Source organism: Dipodomys ordii, unplaced genomic scaffold, assembly GCF_000151885.1.
Source record: "Dipodomys ordii isolate 6190 unplaced genomic scaffold, Dord_2.0 Scaffold405, whole genome shotgun sequence".
NCBI classification, from domain to species: Eukaryota; Metazoa; Chordata; class Mammalia; order Rodentia; family Heteromyidae; genus Dipodomys; species Dipodomys ordii.
Window position 1 is genome coordinate 140,006 of NW_012267621.1, and position 27,072 is coordinate 167,077.

The 27,072-nt window shown below is 39.2% G+C and overlaps 2 protein-coding genes across 2 annotated transcripts in view; one reads left to right on the forward strand and one right to left on the reverse strand.

The window, feature by feature from the left end:
• The window catches only part of Tatdn1 (TatD DNase domain containing 1), a 28,472-nt gene extending 15,224 nt beyond the window's left edge, over positions 1 to 13,248 (forward strand). The window contains exons 7-12 of the mRNA XM_013036753.1: positions 2,173 to 2,258; positions 2,347 to 2,387; positions 3,042 to 3,118; positions 7,752 to 7,822; positions 9,558 to 9,684; positions 13,070 to 13,248. Coding sequence (XP_012892207.1) covers positions 2,173 to 2,258; positions 2,347 to 2,387; positions 3,042 to 3,118; positions 7,752 to 7,822; positions 9,558 to 9,684; positions 13,070 to 13,166 — 499 coding nt within the window. The 3' untranslated portion in view covers positions 13,167 to 13,248. The remainder of the gene's footprint in view (positions 1 to 2,172; positions 2,259 to 2,346; positions 2,388 to 3,041; positions 3,119 to 7,751; positions 7,823 to 9,557; positions 9,685 to 13,069) is intronic.
• A 499-nt stretch (positions 13,249 to 13,747) lies between these two features.
• Rnf139 (ring finger protein 139) lies at positions 13,748 to 27,066 on the reverse strand. The gene is made up of 2 exons (XM_013036752.1): positions 26,860 to 27,066; positions 13,748 to 15,845 (listed from the first exon to the last, which is right to left on the reverse strand). Exons 1-2 carry the CDS (start codon positions 27,002 to 27,004, stop codon positions 14,008 to 14,010), a joined length of 1,983 nt encoding a protein of 660 aa, XP_012892206.1. The 5' UTR covers positions 27,005 to 27,066; the 3' UTR covers positions 13,748 to 14,007.
• Positions 27,067 to 27,072: the final 6 nt, after the last annotated feature.

Here is a 27,072-nt window from a genome sequence, read left to right on the forward strand (position 1 = left end):
CAGGTAAAGAACCAGTTTCACTTAACAATGTTCATTTATGAACTGAAAGAAAGTGTAAGTAAAGCAAGCAGAAAAGTCTCATGATAGATTCCAATTCCTGTCCTGCAGCTTGTGTTGTTATTTCTAGTTGCCACGGTGAGATTTTCTTCCTTAAAGAAAAGCCATTAATGTTATCCACTAGTTATTCTCAATTTGTATCATTACGAGTTTTTTTCCCCCATGTGGCTTTCCAAATGATACTTAGCTAGCTTGAATTTGGAGACCTTATTCTCTCAAATTATGTAAAAATTACACACACGTATTGCTTTGTTATTCTTATAAATTTTCTTTTGCCTCTTCTAAGATAGAAAGCTCTTAGTTTCTATAAATGTGTGATGGGTTCCTTTGGCTTGGTCCACAGAGTTGTGTGTGGGGAAATGGCATTATGGAGTGCTGAGCTCAGTGGAGAGCATTCCCTGCTGCAGCCAGGAGCCTCATAGAAACTGAGTTACAATGTCGAAAATGAACTTTACAGTTTGGGGGGCCGGTAGTTATGGAGATGGCAGGGAAGGGATGATGGGGGAAAACAAAGGAGGCAACAATGCCTGATAAGAAATGTACTCATTTAATTGTAGCCCCTCTGTATTTTCATAATAAAAAACTTAGTTAAAAAAAGTAACTAAGTTACACAATGATGACACACACTGGACTAATTATGGAACTGGTAGTTGTAATAACTTGTAAGATTCTTTCTTCCAAGTTGTCACTAATGTTTCCTACACTGCAACATGGTCAGCATTTAAAAGAAAATATCTCCACTTATCTTAGTCCTGCAGAATTTGAAAGGTTGATTAAAAACCCCAGATATTAAGTTTGTTAGGCCAACTAATTTAGGAAGACTTTTTCTTATGAAGGAGATTTCCATTTCTAATTTTAAAAGTTAGCATTTCCAAGAGTACAAAGTACTAGAGGAAAATAGCTCAGTACACCAGAAGTTCAGATATAGGAAAATACAGCAAAAGAACATTTAAGCTACATAAATGTTTTCACAAATTTCAGGATTTAGAGGAGGTAAAGCCATTTTAGAAAACAGTAAGCTACCTGTTGTCCTGGTTTCAGCTAACTCAACACGACCATTGACGAGAACAAGGGGACACTGTTAAAATGAAAAGCCAAACATAACACCCAGCCGTTCTGTCTGTCTGCTAGATGTTGTCACTGTACTCTGGGACATGGGAGAAGCTTCCTCAGAGTATAACTGTTTGGAGTCATCTGGGCTGGGGTTGGAATTAAATCTCTCAAGATTTGGCTCCAAGTTTGCCTGTCCTCAGTGATCTTGGACAAATACTATACCTCTCAGAAACCAGCTCTTGTCCTATCGTAGGTTATTTTAATGATCAAGTGAGGAATATGTGGTACATGGAAGCATCTTACCAAGAACATTAGCATGTTCAGGCCATTGTTTATTTTTCATCTTTTTTTTTTTACTACTGTAGTTTTAATTCAGGCCTTCAAACTTGCTAGACAGGTGCTGTACAACTTGATCCACACTCCAGCCCTAGATTTCATTTTTTTCAGTTTTCTTTTTTTTCTCTTTTTTTTTTTGCTGTATGGCAGTAACTTATTTTGTAACAATATTAAAAAGAAAAGAAAAGAAAGCCACCAACCCCCCCCCAAAAAAAAAACTGGGTTGCAAAGTATCACAGTCAAGCTCTGCCTGGCTTCCAGCTTCTCACCTGGATGTCAGTGGTGGTAGCAACCCCTCCCCCGCATGCTGAAGGCAGCATGTTGCAGGTTATCTCTCAAGTTCTGTGAATGGATGTCTGCTTCATTTGCTGAGATTTGGTCAGGAAGCTAGTTAAAAGTAATTATTATTGGAGTATCAGTAACCCCCCTCTTATAACAAATGAGTATAAACAAATCTAGTGAAGCTCTTCTAACCATCAGTGTAAAATGGTACCTACTTACCCAGCAGTTGAGAGAATGGTTTAGTAAATCCAGAATGAAGTTTCCCTCTCGGAAGTTGTGTTATGAAAACCCCCTGCTAAGCCTGATGTGTTTTAATGCTGAATTTAGGGGTTTTCATACTGATATATCTAGAGAATAAAATTTCTTTAATTAAAAACTATCTGACCTGTTTTTCTCATGCTAAAATAAAATTTTCAGTGTGGAAATTTTGTTTGCATTATGCAGATATTTTGAAAAACAATTTGAACTGTCAGAACAAACAAAATTACCAATGTTTCTTCATTGTCGAAATTCACATGCTGAATTTTTGGGTGAGTTAAAAGTAGTATCTCATCTAGAATTTAAGCATTTTGTAGGACTCTGGCTACTAGCTGAAAGTTCTTTGTTTTGAATTCACAGACGTAATGAAAAGAAACAGAGACCGGTGTGTGGGTGGAGTGGTAAGTATGAAGGAGTTGTCAGGGTGGTTGCATAGTGTGGCTCTGAAAATCCCAGTACCACCTTCTCCCACCCAATAAAAGTACGTCTTGGTGATTAGTGTTCATTAATGGTGTTGATTATATAAATAACACCCCAAATGTGAAAAATTATGCCTGAATTTATGCATTTCCAAAGGTGATAAATAGCAATTTACTCCTCTCTGCCTTAGTACAATCAACATTTTAAAGCAATGTTCTTGCCTCTTTAGAGAGCTTCTTAAAACTTGCCTCTTAATGCTATTGAATTCAGAAAGGAAACAAATGTCCTTTCATAGAAAATTTCAGTGAGATTGACAGTGTAATTTAAATAGTGTTAAAATGTTTCTGACCTTGCTTCCTGCCTTTGCCTAGACCATAGCTCCCCACCCCCACCCTGTGCCAACAACAACACAACCACTGCAGAAGGGATACTGGGCATCTTGCCTACATTAATGGAGATGGTGACCGGAAATGACTTGAACCTAAAAACTGCAGGGACTACCACATGTGAAACTCTTGTGATCCAAAACCCTTACAGATCTCTCTTTTGCTTAGGAAGTCATGCTGTTAGAATTTTAAAGGAGTTATTTATTTAAAGGAGTTACTATAATAATCAACTTACGTCTCTGTCTCTAGGTACATTCCTTTGATGGTACCAAGGAAGCAGCAGCTGCTTTGATTGACTTGGACCTTTATATTGGGTTTAATGGTTGGTACGTTCTTAGGCTGTTTCTGTTTTTTGCTTAACTTTTATATTAAGTAGATTTCTTACATTGTTTACAGTGAGTTGTTGGTAAAGTTTTGTTTTTGTCTTTGGTGCTGGGGCTGGGGCTTGAGCTCTGAGCCTAGCCTCTGTCCCTGAGCTTTTTTTTGTTTGTTTGTTTTTTAAGTCTTTGCTCAAGGCAAGTGCTCTACCACTTGAGCAACAGCTCCACTTCTGGCTTTTTGGTAGTTAATTGGAGATGAGAGTGTCAAAAGACTTTAGTGTCTAGGATGGCTTTGGACCACAATCCTCAGATCTTAGCCTCCTATGTAGCTAAGATTATAGGCGTGAGCCACCAGCTCCTGGTGGGTTAACATTTTTATTACCAGTTCTTATGTGTGTTTGGCATTGACCCTTGCCTGAGAATTTTAGTTATTCTTTACTTACAAAAATAAACAATACAATGTAATTACAAGTCAAAGCTTGAAAGTTTTATACTTTCTAATAATGGGAACACTTTGTGTTGATGGCAGCTGCTAGCTTTCTCGAGCAATCCAATCTATTCTCAGGTCATTTTATCCAATTAAACATATGTACATGTTCACAACATTGTGAATGCATATATACCTATGCTGGACCATGGGAGAAAGGTGGTTCTACCACAATCATTTATATATCTCTGTAGACAAAGAAACAGGCTCACAGAAGTTAAGGAACAGGTATAAAGTTACTCCAAGTGTGAAAACCTGCCCTTTGACTCCCTGCTCAGTGACCCTTCTGCTGGAATGCCAGACTAAACCTCCAGTATCCAGTGCAGCAAGCCAGCACAGCTAGGTCCCTGGGCTAGGCTTGTTTTCTATCAGATATATAAGAGCTTCCAACAGGTCTTTCCATAGGATGTTAATGCAGCCCATTAAATAAGTCACAAAATAGAAGACTTGATTTCTCCCTTCAGTGTTTTTTTTTTTTTACTTTATTATGATCAGTTTTCTGATTATACTATTTGTAAGATCTTAGGGAAATAAAATCTGAAAATTACTATTACAGTGTCCTAGGTGCTTCTTCCATATATAAATTAATGGCTTAATTGGTAAATTAATATTCGAAGGAATGAATGCTTAATGGTTAAAAAGTCAAGTAGTACCTAAACACTTAGAAGCAATTATCTTTTGCCCTGAGTCAGCTTTTTCAGGAGGGTCCCTGTTCTGTTTGTGGCCCCATGTCTAGATCATACACACATACTATGAGCTCTTAAATCATCCTATTTTTTAAGGTACATACCATACTAATCACCGTTGCAGGTGGCCGTTAGTATGGTATGTAGTTATTTCAAACTTTTGGTTTTATATACCATCAGCGTTTTCATCATTAATTCTATATAATATTGTTGACTGACCTTTGTGGTATATACCATGCTTACATTTTGTAGAGCACTTGAGAGATGGTAGTGGCAGAAGGATCTCAAGTTCAAGGCCACACTTCACTATGCTATATAATAAGACCTGGTCTCAAAAAATAAAGTACTCTCTCACATTCTTCAACTCTGTAAAATATCTTATTCTGGCTTCCTCTATGAGGAAATCCATCTAGTTAGTCTGATAGTTGCCTTTTTGTCTTTTTGCTTCCGTATGGACTAGTGTCTCTTCCATGATAGAACTCCAGTTTTTCAGTCTGATTTTCTTGGTTTGGCTTGCTTTGTTAGAATACTTGTCTTTGTTTCCTGAGAAAGTTTTTATGGGAAGTAAACTTTTTTGAGAGTTTTGCATTGTTTGGGGAATTTATCATACTCATCCTGGGTAGTTTGCTTGGATCGTTATAAACAAAGGAAAGGAAAACCCACTTTTGGTTGACAGCTTTTCTGGGCATCAAATTCTAGGTTAGAAAGCATTTTCACTGGGACTGTGTCCTGTCCCCTCACTGTTCATTCTAAGGTTCAGTTTGATGATGGGCTGTGACTGTACAGCCCTTTCCCTGTGATCTAGTGTGCTTCTCTCAGTTTTCTATCTTATGCCATTCAGAAATTTCACAAAGCTGTGTTGTGATGGTTTGGTGTTTTTTTTTGTTGTTTTTTTTTTAATCACCTGTGCTACTCTCTTCCTGACCTTCCCTAGCTGGAAGCTCATACCAGGCTCATACCATACGACCTGGAGTCGCTTTCTTTTTTTTTTTAAACAATTCAGATTGATGGTATTTTTATTTTAGAACTTCTATTTTTCTCTTTCCAAAAAAACCTTAGTCTTTTAAAATGGAAAAAAAAAATCAGCCTTTGTTTTCATCCGTAAAGCTCTTTTATATAGTCTTGACAGATGCAGTATCTTCTCTTCTCTCTAACAACATGAATCCTTGTTGAAAGTTACTTCCTGATTGCTTTACTGCTTTTGTTTTGGATCCTTTTTCCTCTATTGGACTCTTGTCTTATGGGGGCTTTTTTTCAATGTCAAGCAGCCCTTTACTGTCTCTTGATTGGGGGGGGGGGTGGAATTACATTTGGAAGCTCTGTTGAACAGTCCATCTGGCTAGCCCAGATGAACATGTGACTTTTCCATCAGAGATTCCCAAGTATCCTTTTGTAGACATCTTTCCTGGGTTCATTTGGTTTCTCCAAGCAGGGATTATCTGGTTCCTGCTGGAAAAAATGGGGTGGGGATTTATAAATGTGACAGTATTCTGGGGCAGAGTAGGATCAGAGAGAGATCCTTGATGTTCAATAAGCAATCAGCTGTAGTTTTCAGGCCCATACCTGCACCTACACTATGGTAGTCATTGTCTAGCTACTCTGATTTATGCTCTTCTTTTTTTCAATCACAGATAATTTTGAAGCTCTATCATTTCCTTAGACTTTTCAGTTTCCATTCCCTGCCTTATCCCAGTTTCTAGGTACCCAGTTCTTAGAATCTGTTTCTTAGATGAATTGGTTTGCTTGTCTTTCTCTCCATAGGCACATTTAAGTCATTTAGCAATTAAACACAAGTCATATATAATTTGTCTGCTTTCTGTTTTCTGTGTTGTGACTGGGGCAACATGTCTACAGACTTCACCAAAATATGCTATTTTATTTTTCTTATTTTGGATGAAGGTATTTTGAAAAGACTGCAAACAGATCAGTGGTTTCCACAGTAAGGAGAGAGGAAGATAGAGCACAGAGGATTTTTAGGCAGGGAAACTACTCTGTATATCAGTGGATACGCCCTCTATACTCATAATAATGGAGGATGTATGTCTAATGATAGATACATCTCATTTGCCCCAAGCCATAGACTGTACATAAAAAATTAACCCTAGCTAGGTAATTGTGGATTATGCTTGTACTACTAGCTGATGAGGAGATTGAGATGAGGAGAATCAAGGTTCAGGGCCTCAGCCTGGGTAGTTTTCAATAACCTTTCTTCTTAATTGAAACTAGGCAGGAAGTAAGATCCTACCTAAAAAATGAGCCCAGAAAAGAGCTGGAAGTGTAGCTTAGTGGTAGAGTACTTGCCTAGTAATTCTGAGGCTCTGAGTTCAAACCTCAGTACCACAGTGACCCACAGCGTAAGTTATCACTTAAGTGCACCACTGGTGTGGACTCTGGAGAGTGAAGCAGGCTGTGTGTACACATATGGGGGCATGAAGTGTGAGTCGCTACCTCCTGCTCACTTTGGCTGGGAACCTAAAATTTCTGAAAAAAAAAATTAGGTTAATTTTGACATCAACTTCTTTAAAATGTAAGGACATTAGCTGCTACAATATGTAGTAGCTGTTGCAGCTCACTGGCATCACAGAAGGCATGCGTGTCCACACTTGGAGATCTGGGGTCAACTGAGTTTGGCAGACAGGCTGAACTCTCTGCCATTGGTTCTGTTTTCCATCTGGGCACTAGGCTGAAGAGGTAATAAATACTTGGTTATCAGTGCATGCTGCTCAGATACCATGCCATCCAAACCTTAGACGGGCACATTGCCAGGAGTCATATCAGCTCATTGGCCCAAAGCTAGTCTTGAGGCCAAGGGCAGATGGAAGGAGTGAAGTTCTTCCTCCCTAAGAAACCATGGCAAGGTGCAGACAGTGATTCTACTAGAGTAAAAGGAGGGCAGGAATACACTGTCCCAGGCTGAAAATGAAAGTTAACAGCTTTTTGAACACTCTTAAGTTATGCAAAGGAATTTTTAAAAAGTTAAATTTTAGAACCAGATGCTGCTGGCTCACACTTGTAATCCTCACTACTCAGGAGGCTGAGATCTGAGAATTGCGATAATTCGGGACAGGAAAGTCTAAAAAACTCTTATTTCCAGTTAAAAGACCAAAAAGCTGGAAGTGGAGCTATTACTCAAGCGATATAGTGCCAGCCTTCAATGAAAAAGCTAAAGGACAGTGCCTACGACCCTGAGTTCAAGCCCCAGTATTGGCACACAAAAAATTTAAATTTTACTTAGACTGGTACATAAAGTTACTGAAGTAATTAAGAAGCCTGAAAAGTTGTATCTTCAAAAGGGAAATCTGATCAGAATTGATCTAAATCTGGGATCTGTGAAGGATAAGAAATGTGCAAATATTTTTGAAAATATACTGAAAACAAAATTACATATGGGGTTTTGAAATTTGTTCTAAAGTTTTTAAGTTATTCACTAAATGCTATTTTTAAAAGATAAATACTCTTTTTAAAGCTCACTGAAAACTGAAGCTAATTTGGAAGTCCTGAAGTCAATACCTAGTGAAAAGTTAATGATTGAGACTGGTAAGTTGATATTTTCAGAACTTTTTAAGTTTCATATTAAACTATAACCTCCCCTACCCTGAAAAAAAAAAAGCTAGAAAAGAAAATTTGACTTCAAAGGTATTGTTAAGTACTTTGTGTGTGATGATCCTAGGGTTTGAAATCAGATCCTGGGTGATATACACCCGAGCTTTTGTGCCCAAGGCTAGCATTCTACCACATACCACAACTCTATTTCCAACTTTTTGGTAGTTTACTGGACATCAGAGGCTCATAGACTTTCCTGCCCAGTCTGGCTTCTATCATGATCCTTACATCTCAGCCTCCTGTGTAGCTAGGATTATGGGTCTAAACCAATAGTGCCCAGTTGTTAAGTACTTTTAAATAGTATGTACAGAGCTGGGAGCATGGTTCAAGTAGCAGAGATTTGGGGAGATTGTTATTAGTGAAGTATTTATACAGTTTTCCCCCCAATATTAGAAGTTTGGCTAAGCATAAAAAAATTTTAAAATAGCATGTCAGATCTGATAACCAAAGACATTGTAGATATTAATAAATAATTGAACATGTCTACTAGCCTCAGAGTTGGTGTTATGATCTATTCAGGTCTTTTATACAACACCATCTTTATAATGGCTTGATTCCATAACACTACAAAAATTTAAACCAGCCGGGCGCTGGTGGCTCACGCCTGTAATCCTAGCTACTCAGGAGGCTGAGATCTGAGGATCGCAGTTCAAAGCCAGCCCGGGCAGGAGAGACCGTGAGACTCCTATCTCCAATAAACCACCAGAAAACCGGAAGTAGCACTGTAGCTCAAGTGGTAGAGCGCTCGCCTTGAGCTGAAGAGCTGAGGGACAGCCCCCAGGCCCAGAGTTCAAGTCCCATGGCCGACAAAAAAAAAAAATTTAAACCAAATTGCCTTAATGTAAAATTTTAGTGATACTTCTTAAAACAAGATTAAAAGCTAAAACTATTTAAGCACCTTAATTCAAGGCTCTCATACCATGGCATTTGGCAAAGTCCAGACAGAGCCACTCTAAATTATTTTTAAATCCTTGGGTAGTCATGAAAACAAAATGATTTTGTTAGAGGCACAGTGCTTATACAATATGTGAGCTATTGTGACTATTAAATAAGTATCCAAAGGCACTGGCTTCACATTCCATGGAGGCAAGAGAGCCATTTCACGTTAAATGTGTTTATGTTCCCATTATATTTCTCCTAGGCTTAGGTCTTATGTGATACTTGAGATTGAACTTGGCCTCATGCTTGCTAAGCACACACTCAGCCAACCACATGTACATACACTGTTAGCAGAAAACAGTGGGAAAGTATTTAATATGCAACCTAGAATTTTATCTTGTGCTTAAAAAAAATGTTTTGTTATATTGCCATAGGAAGCCTCTGGGCAGGTGGCTCAGAAGGGGAGATCCTGGCCAGAAGCCAGCCCTGGGCAAAAAGTTAGCAGGATTTTACCACTACCCCGCAACAAATACACTGCGCATACTGATGTATGCCTGTGATCTCGGCTGCATAGGAGGCCGGAGGTGCAGGCCGGTATATTGCAAGCTAAGGGCAGCCCTAGACACAATTGCAAGACCTCGTCTGAAAAATAACTAGAGCTTAGAAAGGCTGTGGATGTGACTCTTATGGTAGAGCTCATTTGTATTAACTTTGTGGCCCTGAGTTCACACTCCAGTACTGCCAAAAGAAAAGTATAAACCCACTAATACTTCTTTTTCTGCCTAACTAGATGCACCTTGGTGTGGAGTCAAAAATACACATGCTGGATCAAAATATATAAAAACTTCATTTCCTACCAAAAAGAAGTGGGAAAACGGGCATTGTTTAAAAGACAGAAATGAACCCTGCCATATAATGTAAGTGTCTTGCTTTTTCAATCTTCAAAATCATTTAAAACCACGTCACTTACAGAATGAATTCAAGGGGCAGAAGTTCTGAGAAATCCAAAATCAAGTTCTGGTCATTTTTAATACATGAGTTGATAAACCTGAATTGAAAAAAGAAATTAAATTAAATTTAAAAAAAAAACCTGCATTGACACATCACTATGATCCAAGTTCAAGTTCAGGTCAAAGACCACTTCAATAAGTAACGATTTGGAGGAGTGATACATGAATTGCTCTATCATAGCTGCTATGTGGTTTTATAGCTCCACTGTATGAGCTGGCCATTAGTTATTTCATAGGAGGGAAAAGATCTAAAAGCTGTGCATTTTGTCAGTCACCTGACCTGGTTGAGTTCTGTTCTTCTGAACCTCCCTGTGGCTGATCTTTTATCTGCATTTTAAATCACTTGGCAACCCAAATCAAATAACACATTTCTCTAAGCCTTGAGACAAAAACAGGTACTGGGATTTTCTTTTCACAACCCCCAAAAAAGGCGGGAAGGGAATGGGGGTGAGAGGGCAGAACTTTCTATTTCCTAAAAATAATTCAGAGTTGTTCTGTGGCAATGTACAGCACATGTGGAGAGGTTATCACTCATCTGTCAAAGAGCTGAAAAAGTATCTTAAACAGAAAAAGTTGATTATACAATTTTAGTGGCATATATCCAATTTATTTTGTTCATACAATCAGGTAATGTAAATCTGTACTTTATCAGTCCACTGTGGTTTCCAATAAGTACAACATATCCATAAAAATACTGGACTGTTTATAGTTTCTCCCAAATGCACCATCTTTTAAGAGTAATTTTAATGAATAATGACTATTAGATAAGCTATACCATAAATTTAGCAATGCAAAAAAGTACGGCAGCTTATTATCCATAACCACAGATACTTAGACATGGAGTTTGGGAGGTTCATGGTTTGAGGCCAGCCCAGGCAAAAAGTTGAGACTCCAGTTCAACAAATAAGCCAGGTATGGTGTGTACCTGTCATCCTAGCCACACGGAAGGCTTTGGTCCAGGCCAGCCTAGGCAAAAACCTGAGATCCTACCTGAATCAATAAAGCAAAAGAAGGTCTGGAGGCATTACTGAAGGGGTAGAGTACCTGCCTAGCAAGCATGAGGCCACCTGAGTTCAAACCCCAATACTACCAAAAGGAAAAAATAAAATTGAGGTTCTTTTCCTTTAATACTATGCTACCCTGCTGGCTTCGGCAAACACTTAAAAATCCTTAGTGAGGAGCTTACTTTCTGGTAGCTTATGAAATGAAGGTAACAAAGTCAAGCACAAGAAGCAATTTTTAATAGTAATTTAGAGATTTGAGAGGATATTAATATAAGAAACTGATATTTTGCCAGCAGTGGCTTAGGAGTAGCTGCCAATAGTATACTCAAATGTCATAATGTTATATAAAATTATAGCTGTTGACTTTTGCTGTACCTTTGCAAGGCAAAATTTCAAAATTTTTTAAATGCAAGACTGTTAAGAACTATGAAATTACAATCATGTACACTTACTCTTCAAGTCAGCTAAACAGGTATAGCTTGGGAAAAGTGAACATTTAAAAGCTGAAAAATGTAAATGTTTCCTACACATATTTCTCTGATCTAATTGCTAACTGGCAAGTTAATTCCTACTTACAAATTCATTATTATCACATCCATTCTCCTAGCAGTTTTACCTGTAATTATTTGTATAAAGATCATCCCTCCATTTAGATCATAAGTTCTCTGGAGCTCCTGCTATGTCAGGAGCTCCAAAGTTACTAAGGTACCTAGAAAAACCAGCACTGTGCCTGTGGCTCACCTGCCCACAGCTGTGCCAGGCCCTTGGAGACTGTCAGGCTTTCCCCAAGCTGAAGGCAGACAAGAGTCCAAGTCCAAGATCTTGCAACTGTTGCAGAGGTATGAAATCTACTACTGGGACCTTAAACATAGCAACTGTCTGCCCTGAGGGAACTGAGAGTACTTTACTAAGGTGACATTTCAGCTGTTTACTAAGTATGACTAGGAGTTGAGCCAAACACCTTGAGCAAAGGCACTCTACTGAGGGATGGCTGGCTCCTGGGGAACAATGAACTTAGTGTGGAGAAAGTAGGGTATACAGGGTATATGTAAGTCAAGTCTGAGAAGGCACAGTGAGGCCAGGTCCTTAGGGCTCCTGTATGCTGACTTTGATAGTTTAGATTTTATCAGGGCACCAAAATATTCAAAGCACAACAGTGCTCTTTTTTTTTTTCCCTAAGGTATAACTGGTTATCCAGTGTGAGGAAAGACTCCAAAGGGGATCTTGCAAAACTTGCCCAGTCTAAGAGTGCCATATTAAGCAAAAACTATTAAATTTTTTTTAGAGTAACTGTAGCTCTAGACCATGAAAGCTACATAAGTAGGTTAGATGCAAAAGAGATGTGCAACTAGCTATAAACTTTATATTCGATACCAACAGACTTATAAACAAGTTTCTACATATGAAAAGTGACTATTCCCTACAATATAGTCTTAAAGCCATTGTGAACTTCTAAATTATACAGCATCACCAGCACTGCTTAAGAATCCATAGAAGAAAACTTTTAAGTTTACTTAGGAAAAATGGTTTACTATTAGATTTGCTTTTAATATTTTTTTCAGATAGCACACACATCTAGTATAATTGGGTTTGTATGCTAGCAAGTATGCATATACTCCCATGTCACTATTATAATTTTTTTAATTCCAGTTAATCTCCACTCTTAATTTCTTTAGGTGTTCATATTTAGAAGAACCAAAAGCTTAACACAGTATTTCAAAGTTTAATTTGGACTAGAACTTTCACATATAAAAGATATACTACACCTCTATAATACTACTAGGAGATACTGTTAATTATTTTAGGCAAGGAAACTGAAAGCTGGGACCTCTGGACTATTTTGTCTTGCAAGGAACAAAACACAGGACAAGTACTGCCCTCTTCACTTTTTTACACTTACTGTCACTGTGCTCCCAGTTCATGTAAAGGACTAAAGCAGTGGTTTGCAAACTCTAGGTGCTATCCCTCTGGGTCACATCACTACACTCTTACAAATGGAAATGAAGCTAAACTAAACCAGGACTCATTTCTACTGGGCTAACCTACCACGATTGTGTTATACATAATGTAGGCCAGTTTTATAATTTACTTGAACCTGGATCTTGGCTCCGTTTTATATAGAGGTGAGCTCCAGAACTGTGTCTCTAGTTGATGGTAAAATAAGTGAGGTTTATCTATTGATACCACTGAAAACTTTACTTTCAACATACTTTGTTAAAAGTGCGAAGACCTAAAAGAGAAGACCTTCATGGAAGCTAAAGCTAACTATCTTTTTTTTTTTTTTTTAGTCAAATACTGGAGATAATGTCAGCAGTAAGAGATGAGGATCCACTGGAATTAGCCAATACGTTATACAACAACAGCACTAAAGTATTTTTTTCTTGATGTTAACTTATATGTCTTCTATTTTCCATTACATGAAATTTCATGGTGAAACTGCATATTCAATAAAGAGAATTTTCTGGGAGATTTCTAAAGATGTATCATTGCACCAACCCTCCTCCCCTCATTATTTGTCCACAAAACTGAATCCAATTTTTTTTAAATCACTTAATGCCTCACTATTTTTATTATGCAATCTCATCAAGTCTGAGAGGACAATTTTATGACACAAATATCAACAGCACATTCTAGTTTATACCAAAGTTTAGTTGAAACAAGCCTATTTCTCAATTCTTTCTGCCTTTGACTTGTGACTTCTGAACTCAGATCAACTATATTGCTACTTAAATTTCAAAATTTAAATTACTTCTAGAAGACTGGTACCTCTGTAACCTTTCTCCTCTAGTCCAAAATATTTTATACCTTTGACTTTTGTGTGATTTCATGATTTTACACTTTCATCCTCCCACTCATTCTTAAGAAAAACTAGTGCCCACAGTTGGATACATGATAAAATTTCATTGAGGAATCTTTGGCACAGTTGACGCACCTTATGATCATTACATCTATTAAAAAGCTATTTGTTCAAATTTTGTCATAAAAACGTGAAAACATTTTATTCTATGTACAATAATGTACACAAATTTAAATAGGTCACCAAAGAGACCAGAAGTAATTAAAGAGGTATATTTACAGTAGCACATCACAGTAAACGGAAAACCATTCACAGATTCAACATTGATACTGTTTTTTGTGCTTGGTTACACACTGAAGTGAAGCATATTACTTCATTTTGGATGAACTGAATTTTAAACGAATACCTCAATGATTAGTAAATGCTATTTTAATCAGTGTCATCATTAACAAGTTCTTCAGCTGCTGCGCCTGTGTGCCGAATCCCTCCATTTCTTTCCCTTTGAACATCATCATCATCATCATCATCATCACAATCGGTACTGTCATCTTCATTCAATTCCCTGTCAGATTCAGCAGCATCTTCTCTTATAGCTTCCTCTGGATTTTGATTTTCATTGGGTGCAATAAATCCATTGTTGTTAGACACATTTGAATTATCCTTGATATCATCTTCAATGTATACTTTTTGATGGCACATTGGACAAGTGTCTTGAATGTACAGCCATTTCCGAAGGCAAAGTGCATGGAAATAGTGATTACAAGGTGTAATACGAGCAGATGTTGTAAACTCATGGTAGCAGATTGCACATACGTCATCTATTTCTTGCAAGCGGCTCCCTTTTATTTCAGGAAGCGAGTTGATTTTCTTCACGGCAGTTCTACGATTCATGAATGTCTTCCAGCCATTTTTTGCTTGTAAGTAGATGTTAAAATAAGCATGTAGGCACATCATACAAGCCCGAATTTTACTTCCTGACTCAAACATCATAGTATAAGCCCCATTTCCAAACATTACTACTCCAAATATAAATTCAATAATATTGCCTGTTGAACGAACATAGTAGACATAATCATCAAGCTTTTCCCAGAGGACATTATAGTAGCCATCGATCATGAATAACGTATAAACAGTGAGAGAAACAATTACTTTTAAGCAGAGTTCCACACAAAAGGCTGTGACTGCAAACAACCATGTATTTAGTGCATAGTGATGCCAGAGAACATAACTGAGTAAAACAGGAAGGACAAACAGGCAAGCAGAGACAAACAGCACGGGGAAATGTCTACGAAAAGATGACACATGGGAGGCACTGAGAGACATTAATACAGGGTCTGTCATCCCATGGATGAAATGCAGGACTGCAGTTAATAAAAGGCACATGTTTCTACTTAAGCGAATAAGTCTCTCTTCTGGCCTTAACCCACTTAAACCAGTCTGAAGAGCCAAAATAAAAAATAAAACAGGTGCTACAAAGCCAAGCCGCCTGTCATCTTCTTCAGTTGATCCAATAAAGGCCAATATTCCAAGACCCAAGTAATGGGCTACTGAGGAAATTACAGCACTCATGCCCAGTACAGTTAAGGTAGAATCACATCCACTAATTATAAGATTGCAAATGAGGTCCCAAAAATCATCCCAAGAAATAAAGTAGGACTCAGTTTCATTTGCCATCCTTAAAATGTATATTAACACTGTAGCCTGGGCTGTAATTCTTGTTAGCCAGAAGACTCGAAGTATATCTGGGAAACGAATCCTCTTCCATGTGTCTTCCATCAATAACTGTAATCCATAAATTCGATACATGTGCCTCACTAAAAGATAAACATATCGTGTGGAATAATAAAACCACTTAAGTTTCACTGCCAAGACAAGCACTGTATTTAATATGAGGATCAAGGATGAGGTAAAAACTAAAGTCTCTCTGATGTGTAATGGTAGCTCTGTGATTAAACCTATTACAGGAACCAACAGATCCAAAATAATTAACTGTGAATAGATGGACTGAATCTGGAGTAGTGTGATGTATCCAATTCCAAATGTTAGCTGTAGAACCACGAGTGCCATCCACAGTGAGGGCCCTTTCCGAGGAAGCAGCTCGATCCCAAAAGCTGATGTGTTGTAGGCACCATAGAAGTCAATGTGCAAAGCAGCATAATAATTCACCAACACTGAAGTTGCAGCTAACAGAAAGGCTGAGCTGTACATGTAAAACTTGAAAAGTGATCGCTGTGACAAGATCAGAACAATACTGGATACAAATATCCCTAAAGGAGAAAAAAAGGAAAAAGAAAAGGTTACTGAATAAAATATTTTGAAGCATGTGTTTGTATTAATAGTTATGATTTTCTTTAATTATGAATATTTCCAATGTTATGGAGGTTAAGCCTTGAGACAATTTACACTTAAGGATCAATAAAGTTTTTTTTTGGGGGGGGGGTCTGGTCATGGGGCCTGAACTCTGGGCCTGGGCACTGTCCCTCAGCTCTTCAGCTCAAGGCTAGTGCTCTACCACTTGAGCCACAGCGCCACTCCCGGCTTTTTTCTTTTTGCTTATGTGGTGCTGAGGAATCGAACCCAGGGCCTCATGCATGCAAAGCACACGCTCTACCACTAAGCCACCTTCCCAGCCCCTCAATAATGTTTTATCAAGTCAAGAGTATGAGGCCAGACCAAACATTTTATATGTAAATACTACTCGTTTTTCTAATTTCCGAAGTAACTGTATAATACTGTACGTCCAGGCACAACATACTAACTTATCTTCGGGACAATATTTGTAATGACATGCACTGTTCTTTTTTTTTTTTTTGCCAGTCCTAGGGCTTGAACTCAGGGCCTTGGCACTGTCCCTGAGCCTCAGTTGCTCAAGGCTAACACTCTACCACTCAAGCCACAGTGGCACTTCTGGCTCTTTCTGTTTATGTGGTTCTTAGGAATTGAACCCAAGGCTTTCATGCATGCTAGACAAGCACTCTACCACCATTAGGCCACATTCTCAGCCACATGCACCTTTTTTTTAATAACCCTTAAAACTGAAAAGATACCTTTCAAATACTAAGGAACGTGAAGTAATTCCACTGAAAAAATAATGACCCAAATGGGAAACATGTGTTTGTGTGTGTTCTTTAGGAAATCAGGTTTAAGTTTCACTATGAACTCAGGCCAGCTCCTGCTTTTCTGCTCTGTAAATAGATTCTGTAAGGGCTCAACTTGTTTGGGAGGTCCAGCTTTTTTCTCAGCATGCTTTCCTTCAAATTTTACTTGTTTGGGAGGTCCAACTTTTTTCTCAGCGTACTTTCCTTCAAATTTCAGAAATGTCCTCTATGTTCCCTTTTCCTTCACATTACTCCATCTACTTCTTCAAATAATCATTTCATTCTTCAATTAAAAAAATAACATTCAGAAAAACAAGCCATGTTAAAAAGATGGTAATGTATCTGTGCCTTAACGAGGTAATCACTGTCAACAGTCAGATAACCAAATGACACCTGCACTTCTGTTCCGTGAGAATTGCTGTAAGCAGCATGATGATGACATATATCTGGCCCCAAACTTACTTTGTGCTCTGCCAAAAAATTCATATTTTTGAAGTGAGATTGATTACACAGTAAACACAATGTCAAGCCAATGGTTCAACGTGGGGGATGACATCAAAATATTCACCTAGTTCCACTCTTACATTTAACTACAAAACTCAACATCTGAAGTCTAACTTTCCCTGAATCAAAACGAGCTTGTTCTTACGATTTCCAGCTCCAGCAGAAGATCTCATTATTATTATTATTCACTTAAAGATGCTGGGGGCCCTTAATCTTCAAACTTTTCTAGTTGGTGATCAAATGCTAACAATTTTAATTGTCTTTGCTCAAATGTCAGCAAATAACTCATCTAAATCCATTTGGCAAGCCAAAATGTCTTTCTTCATTCCTCAGCTCTTATTTATTCTTCATGGTTCTGAAATTATTATGGACTTAAACTATGTTCTGGAACTAATGGACCTAATTTTCTTTAGAGTGGCATTCTTTCTTACACACACACCAATGTGCTAGAACATCTCCGCAAACACATGCTTTTCTATGCCATAATCACATGTGCTTATATTCCTTTCTTTAGTGATGCCCCCTACCTGCCCATTCCTGACTGCTCAGTTTCTACCCATTTAGAGACCTGCCTTCATTGTTAGTAACTGTTCCTTCAGCATACCCACAGAACTCAGTAAAGCTACCACCAGACACTGTCACTTGTAGTTCTTTGATAGGCATCATCTACTCTATTATGTATATGACGCTTCCCTGATAGCCAGCAAAGGTCTTACTTTGTAGAGGATCCCACAAAGTAACTCAATCAGTATTCATTGACATAATTTATGATTCCATCACATCTGGATTTTTTAAAGGCAATCACAAAATAAACACAGAAAAATGAAACCTATGAAAGGATAAGGCAAAGCTGAGAAAACGTATCTAAAATACAGAAAATGCCACAAACGAAACACCTGGCTAGCCACTTTGTATCAGCATGTTTCAAGAAAGGTGCTACAAACTGCAGCGGGAGCATTTCATAGCCAGTTGCATGTTAAAAAAAAAAACGAGTTCCTTCAAGAGATGACTTTGCCCACAGACTGGCCAACATATCAGGTCATTTGTTTAAAAAATAAAAAAAGCTAAAAACCACATAGTCATCTCCCAAACAGAACTGGGGCTCTTTCAACAGAAAATAGCTTTTTCCATGCAAAGTAACAAGGAAATACAATTCAGTCCACTTTATGTAATCTACTATATCTAATCTTACTGGTGTGTGTGTGGGGGGGGAGGGGAATTATGTTCCCTGACACAAAGCTTAATTGATTTTGGAGGAGCAGTACTGAGGTTTGACCTCAGGACTTCATATTTGTTGAGACAGGTGCTCTACCACTGGTGTTATGACACCAGACCTCTTTTGTGCAGGTTATTGTTGAGATAGGGTCTCATTTCTTGCCCAGGTACACATAAAGATAGCAATCTATCTTAGGCTTCCTGTCAAAGCTGGAATGACAGGCATGTGCCACCACACGTTGGTCAAGAAGTCTAATGTGTAGATCCAGCTGGTCCCAAATCATGAGCTCCTCAATCTCAGCCTCCTTGGCTGCTTAGATTGCAGGTGTGAACCACTGACACCCAATTTAAGCGTTTTACATAGATTAATTAAAACCAAATCAAAGTAACATTAGCTCTACTCACTACCTGAAAGGGAGAGAAGCAAGCAGCTACTGTAATTTTTTAACCAATTTGCTACTCATAAAATGGTAAGCTAATCTCCACCAGTAGCCATTCATGACATCTGTGGCACTTTTATAACTAGCTTTATATTCTGCATTTTTCCTCCTGAAGTTTATTTCTTACATAGAAATAAAAGGATGACTTGAAAATTAGAACTACATTTGGATAAAATGTGCCATTTTTCTTTGTGCAAATGTATCAAAGGAAAAAAAGAGTAAAGAAAGACTATAATGTGCTGAGATTACAACCTACAAGTCTGTCTGGGTGTGCCTTCCAGGTAACAACCTAATACTATTTTCCTGATTAAAATTATATTCTCAATGGCAACTCCTTTGTAAAACTACTTAAAGATTAAAAAAAAATTGTATTCCCAACATGTAAGTGAAATCACTTCAAGAGCATACATACACTTGTTTTAATTCCTACTCTACGTTTGTAAATAGGTGAAGTTTTTCTACTGTTCATTTATAGTCATGTTCCTATGGAGAGATTCAACTCTCATTTCACAGGAAATAAATAAAAATCAACTTCCCAAGTAAAAGTCTCCAAAGTAATTTTTCTTTAGTGCTCTGTGGGGAGTACTAAGATTATCAATGTTCCCATGCCTTTTCACAACTTTACACATGAAACTTTCTTGGTATTTATCCTATAGGTCCAAGGAAATTAAGCTGAGGGAAAGCTTTTCATTCATGTTTATGAGTGACTTGCTTTATCTTTATTTTTTTTAATCACCTTGGACACTAGAGTAAGAGCTATGTGAAACTGCAACATGAAGATTTCAGTCCATATCTACAGTGATATAGAGTTCCACTAAAGGTTTCAAGGTAGTTCTCAAAGAAGCATGTGCTGGGGCTGGGAAGTTGGCTCAGTGGTAGAGTGCTTGCCTTGCATGCATGAAGCCCTGGGTTCGATTCCTCAGCACCACGTAAGCAGAAAAAGCCAGAACTGACACTGGCTCAAATGGTAGAGCCCTAGCCTTGAGCTGAAGAGCTGAGGGACAGCGTTCAGGTCCATGACCAAAAAAAAAAAAAAAAAAAGCAAGTGCCAAAACCAATTCAGGAGCTCGTTATGTATAAACCCAATTCATGAATTCAAGATCTTTTCAATGTAGATTACTATAACAAAGAGAAAGGAAAAAAACTTATTGCATATTATACAATGAAGTGTTTACTTAAAAAAAAAGTCTCACTATATAAACTAAACTGACCTCAAATCATATATAACCTAGAATAGTTCAAACTCAAGACCCTCTCAGCTCAGCCTCGCAACTGATGAGATTACAGAAGTGCACCACCTATTCACTCTTCTATATGTCAAGTCCATCTGTACTCTCAACCTCTCCTGAAAATTTATGTCTAAGAATTAGAAGGAAAGAAGACATGGTACTTAGAACTCTCCAGATCCCTTGGTACAGTTAAAACAACCTAAAGAAGGCAGTAGGAAAACACTTCTAACTCAGTAACGATGAGGAAGCACAGCAATAACTGTTATTACTACCTCACTCCCCAGGGAGACTGTAACAGAAGAAAGTTAAGACTAAGTAAACAAAATGTCCTGAGATGCAGTCAATCTGTTAGCATACTAGACAACTTATGCCACAAAGGAAGAGTTTCTAAACTGAGTGTGCTGCCCCTGGCTGTAATTCCAGCACTAGAATGGATCAGGATTTGCAGCCACAGCTACATATCCATATGGTAAGGAGAAAAGGGGGAGGGACGCTCATACTTTCATTTTCAGTAAAATGGAAACAATGAAACATCGGGGCCATCCAGGTATACACTTTCACAAGATTATAACAAGATTAAAACAAGATTAAAACAACTGAACCCTAAGGAGGCATTAAAGGACAAGTTAACCAATTGTTTTTCTAGTTTTTGTCTTTGCTATCTGTAATATTGTGAAATGTATGTATCTGGTCCTCATCCAGATTCCTAACAGTTCCTAAAATCCTTGAAATAGTTATAAAGGGGGCTGGGAAGGTGGCTCAGTGGTACAGTGCTTGCCTTGCATGCATGAGGCCTTGGGTTCGATTCCTCAGCACCACATAAGCAGAAAAAAAAAAAGCCTGAAGTGGCACTGTGGCTCAAGTTGTAGAGCGCTAGCCTTGAGCTGAAGAGCTGAGGGACAGCGCCCAGGCCCAGAGTTCAGGCCCACGACTGGATCCCCCCCACAAAAAAAAAAAGAAAAAAGAAAAAGGAATAGTTGGCTCTCTTGTGTGTCAATAAGACACCAATGAGATGATTGAAGGCTGGGGCTGAGGATGGGGGGCTGGTTGCCAGGAGAACCACTTCTCTGGGAAGGGGGAGGGTGATTAAATTGAGTGCCTAAATCAGTGGCCAATGACTTAATCATGTCTGAATAATAATAAAGCTGCCACAAAACCCCCTACAAGACTGAGTTCTGAGTTCAGGACCAATGGAGGTTCCTGGAGGTCGATGGGTAAAGAGAGGGCACAGACACCCCCCCTTCCTCCCATCTTCACTCCACCCCCCCCTTCCTGCCCATCTGTCTTTTCCATGTGTGTTCGTGTATCTTTTGTAAAAGAAAGTTATAATAAAAGAGCAAATACAAGTAATTTCACTGGGTTCTGTGTTACAATCTAGCACATTAAGAGATCTGCAAAGAAGAAAGCAAAGAGGAAATGACATCCCTTAAGTTAGAAATACAGGTCTCAACTTGTGTCATGACCGGTATCTGAATCCAAGCCCTTAATCTGAGGAATATAAAGGTACCTCTAGGTAGATGGCATCATAGCATGGAGCTGAATTAAAGGACAACCACTAGTGGCTTCTGAACAATCTATTCAGAATTGGCTGCTGGTGGGGAAAGATCCTCACACACATTTTGGTGAGCAGATATAAAGCATTCTAGTCTGTGAGGGTAGGAAAAACTACATCATTACACTGTCTTACTGGCATTAAAGAGGTAGAACAACTTAAAACTTTCCTGTACATCCTAGCAAATAATTAAGCATTTATTCATATATAAATCAACGCACATTTTTTTTTTGGGTCCGGTCATGGGGCTTGAACTCTGGGCCTGGGAGCTGTCCCTCAGCTCTTCAGCTCAAAGCTAGCACTCTACCACTTGAGCTACAACGCCACTTCTGGCTTTTTTTTTTTCTGCTTATGTGGTGATGGGGAATCGAACCCAGGGCCTCATGCATGCAAGACAATCGCTCTACCACTGAGCCACCTTCCCAGCCCCATCAGTGCACATGTTATTGCATAAGAGGTTTTACCTTGTGAGAGTGTCCTGGGGATTGAACTCAGGGCCTGAATGCTATCGCTATCCCTGAGCTTTTTCGCTAAGGCTCCACTTCTAGCTTTTTGGTGGTTAACTAGAAATAAGAGTCTCACAAATTTCCTGCCCTGGCTGGCTTCAAACCACGATCCTCAGATCTCAGCCTCCTGAGTAGCTAGGATTGCAGGTATGAGCCACTGGCAGCTGGCAAGGTTTTAAAATTTAATACCAATTTATCAAACTTTATACATTTGCTTTCATATATTTCTAAAAGAATTCACTTACGATTGAAAACAAGATATTACATATTCAAAGTTCAACATTTCACATTTACATGTTAGTTCCATTAGAACTGGTTGTTCATATTTAAGTAACTACAGTGTATAATTCTTTTCCATATGAGTAAGTGAATGATCACATTTGAGTTGTGTGTGTGTGTGTGTGTGTGTGTGTATGTGCATTACAGACATCTATCTAGGGGGTAGCAGATGGGGATGCTAAAAATCCAGCATTCCTCCAACAGAGTTATCCTAAATTGTCGATAATGCGACTGTTGACAAAGCCATCCCTTTGACATCCATAATTACTTCTGCTCAACTTTTGATTGCTTACTTCAGAGGTTTGGTCACATCTTTCTACAGCACCAAATATTATTCAGCACCAAAAATAATTCTCATTCTTGTAATTAGCTCTAAAGCAGATTTCTATTATACACTTATATTAAGTATAAAGTTCAATGTTTTGTTATTTCCAATAATGCTGAGAATCTATCATTGTTCATAGTCCTGTGCAACTATAACCTCTAGGCCCAATCCCCTACAACTGGAATTGTGAGTCCAAAAGTATACAGTAGATGTCAGTTCATAGGGCCAAGTGGTTTTATGTAAAACCTATAGCCTATCAAAATTATGGCTATTTTGGGCCTGGGAAGGTGGCTCAGTGGTAGAGCGCTTGCCTTGCATGCCTGAGGCCCTGGGTTCGATTCCTCAGCACCCCATAAACAAAAAGAAAAAAGCCGGAAGTGGCGCTGTGGCTCAAGTGGTAGAGCACTAGCCTTGAGCTGAAGAGTTGAGGGACAGCGCCCAGGCCCAGAGTTCAGGCCCCACTACTGGACCCAAAAAAAAAAAAAAAAAAGAAAGAAATTTGTTGAAAAGCCAGGCCCTGGTGGCTCACGCCTGTAATCCTAGCTACTCAGGAGGCTGAGATCTGAGGATCGCGGTTCAAAGCCAGCCTGGGCAGGAGAGACCGTGAGACTCCTATCTCCAATAAACCACCAGAAAACCGGAAGTGGCACTGTAGCTCAAGTGGTAGAGTGCTCACCTTGAGCTGAAGAGATGAGGGACAGCGCCCAGGCCCAGAGTTCAAGCCCCACGACCGACAAAAAAAAAAAAAATTATGGCTATTTTAACCCATAGCTACAGGATAACCTATGTTATATAGATTAGTCTGCATAGTTTAATTGTATAAATTTATCTAAATGGGTAAATACCATTGCTAAAACACTTTCTCATTATACTTTGAACTCTAGACCATCTAATAAGCAAAATTCTGTTTTTACTGTATTTCCTTATTATAAATCAGACTAAGTACATTTGCTTATTGACCATCATAAGCATTTGTTTGCTGTGAATGGCTAGACCCATTTCATGTGAAAGTATATATATATTTTTTATTGATAGAGAACAGTTACTGAGACTATGACTTTCCCCTCAATTTGTTGTTTTTAAGAATTGTTTAAAAGTTTTAAGAAGTTTTTCACCTTCATACACTCAAATTTATCAGATTTTCCCTTGTAATTTCTTAGATTTCTTTTATGTTTACATTTTTTTGGGGGGGGTCTGGTTGTGGGGCCTGAACTCTGGGCCTGGGTGCTGTCTCTCAGCTCTTCAGCTCAAGGCTAGCGCTCTACCACTTGAGCCACAGCACCACTCTGGCTTTTTTCTTTTTGCTTATGTGGTACTGAGGAATCGAACCCAGGGCCCATGCATGCAAGGCAAGCGCTCTACCACTGAGCCACCTTCCCAGCCCTCTTTTATGTTTACAAAGTCCTTAGCCACCTCAACAAATTACCACCATATGAGTAATACTATTAAAACAAACTCCCAAGCTTGTATTTTCTACCTTGGACTTAAACTTGCTATTTCAGCATTTCATGTAGCACTTAACACTTCTTAAAAAATGTCTTGATGTTTTAAACACTCCATGTATTGTAACCTTTATTTGGATCTCCAATATGATAAGCTTTACTTTCTGACCTGTGGAAATCTCAAGTTGAGTCTGCCACAAAATGGAAGTATAGTTGAACCATGTCAGAAGGCAGAGTAAGTAACTACTTTAAACATTACATATAAAATCGGTAATGCTTGAGAAATGTTGAGAAGTATTGAGATTCACACATAACGACAATGAGAAATCTAAGTTTAAGACACAAAGCAGGAAGTCAATTTCAGTTTCTATTACTGGCACCTGACATACCTACCTGCCACTATTTGCTTTTGGGGGTTTTAGCTCTCCCCCGCATTCTTACTCTTACAAAAACAATAGCATCCAATTACATTGGCACAATATAGGAAAAATCAGCTGACAGATTTGGAAAATACTTTCTTCTCATAAAGTTTGACCTGTGACTATATTGAAAGAAACATTTTTAAGCCAGTATTTTGATAATTACTGCCTTTACTAAATAGGCCTAATGTTTGAGAGGCAACGATTGGGCTAACAGATAATTGAGATCTTGTCTCAAAAACTTCTAAGGTTAGCCGTGTGCTGGTGGCTCACGCCTGTAATCCTAGCTACTCAGAAGGCTGAGATCTGAGGATCGCATTTCAAAGCCAGCCCAGGCAGGAAAGTCCATGAAACTCTTATCTCCAATAAACCACTAGAAAACCGGAAGTGGTGCTGTAGCTCAAGTGGTAGAGCGCTAGCCTTCAGCTGAAGAAGAGGGCTCTGGCCCAGAGTTCAAGCCTCATGACAGACCAAAAGAAAAAAAAAAGGCGGTGTAACAAAGTATGGTTTTAATGGAAGGATACAGTATTTTTGAAAAGTGACTGAACTTACTAATACTAACATGAATAGCCCAAAGTGTCCTAAGTCCCATGAAAGAAATACCATCATCGTCCATCTTTACAAAAGAAAACCAAGACATAATACAGTTAATGGCTGGAGTTTTTTCAAGCTATCAGAATACAAAACTCTGACTTACTTCAACAGTAAATACAGTGAGTAGGAGTAAACTTTACTTTGTTAAATGTTTTCACCTTCAGATGATGCATTAAAAAAAATGCTGTTTCCTTTAAGCTGTCTACCTAGCCTCAGAGCAGAGCACTGCATTAAATCATCAAGTCTCCAGGGGTTCTCAGAATCTGCAGTTATGCCATGAGACCATTCATAGGGAGAGGTACACTACTGCTAGAATGAACATACACATTCTTCTCAAACACCACCCATTTCTACCAGACATCCTGGGGCTCTCAGGCTTTTACAGAGGAAAGGAGGAATGACAGAAATTAACTATCCATGGATTACTAAAGATTCCTGTCCTTAAAAAAAATCATGACCACATTTTTCAGTTCCATTCTGTATCTGTATTTCAACATACTGAGCAGAAAGTAAACCATACTTGGTGTCAAAACATTTTTAAATCCAGGCTCTGGCAACCATTTACTAGCTATGTACCAAGAGCGAAACAACCTGTCCAAACCTCAGTTTCTTCCTTTGTACAAATGAGAATACCACCATTGGCCTGTAGGATGTCTAAGGTTAAATTAGACAATGCAACTGAAAATGTTCCACGGAAGTGAAGTAACAAATGCCAAATACTGTTATTTTCTGCTAAAAATAAATCCAGTCTTTATTGCTACTCCTTTTTTTTTTGTAGGAATAAAGCAACAGATGGCTTATAATTCAGAAAGGCTTAGTAAAGAAGAATCTTACTATCAACCCACTCTCAGCTACAATTCAAAAGCAGAAGCCCCCCAGAGACTGGTTACAAGAATTACCTCATCAAACAAATTTGCCAAGTTGCAACTACTGGAGAAAAAAACTGACACAATTGCTTCCCACTGGAGTGATGGAGATGAAAATGCCGAGTGAAATACAAAAAGCTTTGAACATTTCATCCATGTACATCAAACTAGGATTTACAGCCTTTTTTTGCGAACGGTTCATACTTTCTAGACAAAATTGCACAATCGTTTTCAGCAGCTTCTCTTTCACTCAATTTTAGGGCTGGTTATTAGTATAACCTTCCTCACGTGGGCTACGGGTAATGGTTTCAAGGTCTGACATTCAAAATCCCGTCTCCTCCTCGGCTTGGATGTCACTGACCACAAACATTCCGCGATCGTGTGGGGTTTGCAACTGCAGTAGAAATGACAACCTAACCAGCACCCTGCAACGTGTAGAGGGAAAACTGAGGCTCGAGCCTTGGCACAAATCCAAGGTCTCACACGGCCAGCCCGGGACTGACAGAGTCGCTGTTTTGCCAAGGCTGTCGCATAGGGCACGGCCGTGAGTCATCCCCAACATCATCAGCAGGGCGAGCGCCGCGTGCCCTCGGATGCACGCTTTTCCCTCGTCCCCGTCTCCGCCACACCGAACCCCGGATGGGGCCGGGGGGGAGGGGATGCCAGCCCCGAGACGGCACAAGCCCCGCTCCCCCCGCTCCCCCCACCACAAAACGCCTTCGGGGGAATCCAACTGCGACTCCCGGCCCTCCCCGGAGGAAGGCGGGGCGGGCGGACGCCGTGGCGGCCCGCAGGCTCCCGCTGCGCCTTACCGAGGAGCCGGAGGAGGACCTGGAGCACGATACAGAACCGGCTCTGGCTGGAATCGTAGTAGGAGTTGAAGATGGCGTCGATGATGTAAAGGCAGGGCACCCGGAGCGCCACCTCGAGCGCCGTCCACATCTGCTGACGGGCCATCCGCACCTGCTGCTGCGGGGGCCCCACCGCCGCCGTGAGCCGCTGCCACACCGGGGCTGGGCGGGCCG

Excerpts from the sequence above, each read along its gene's own strand:
- Rnf139 (XM_013036752.1), bottom strand. The coding sequence starts at position 27,004 with ATGGCCCGTCAGCAGATGTGGACGGCGCTCGAGGTGGCGCTCCGGGTG. Across the intron at positions 15,846-26,859 it reads GGTCCTCCTCCGGCTCCTCG|GGATATTTGTATCCAGTATT; the intron begins GTAAGGCGCAGC and ends TTTCTCCTTTAG.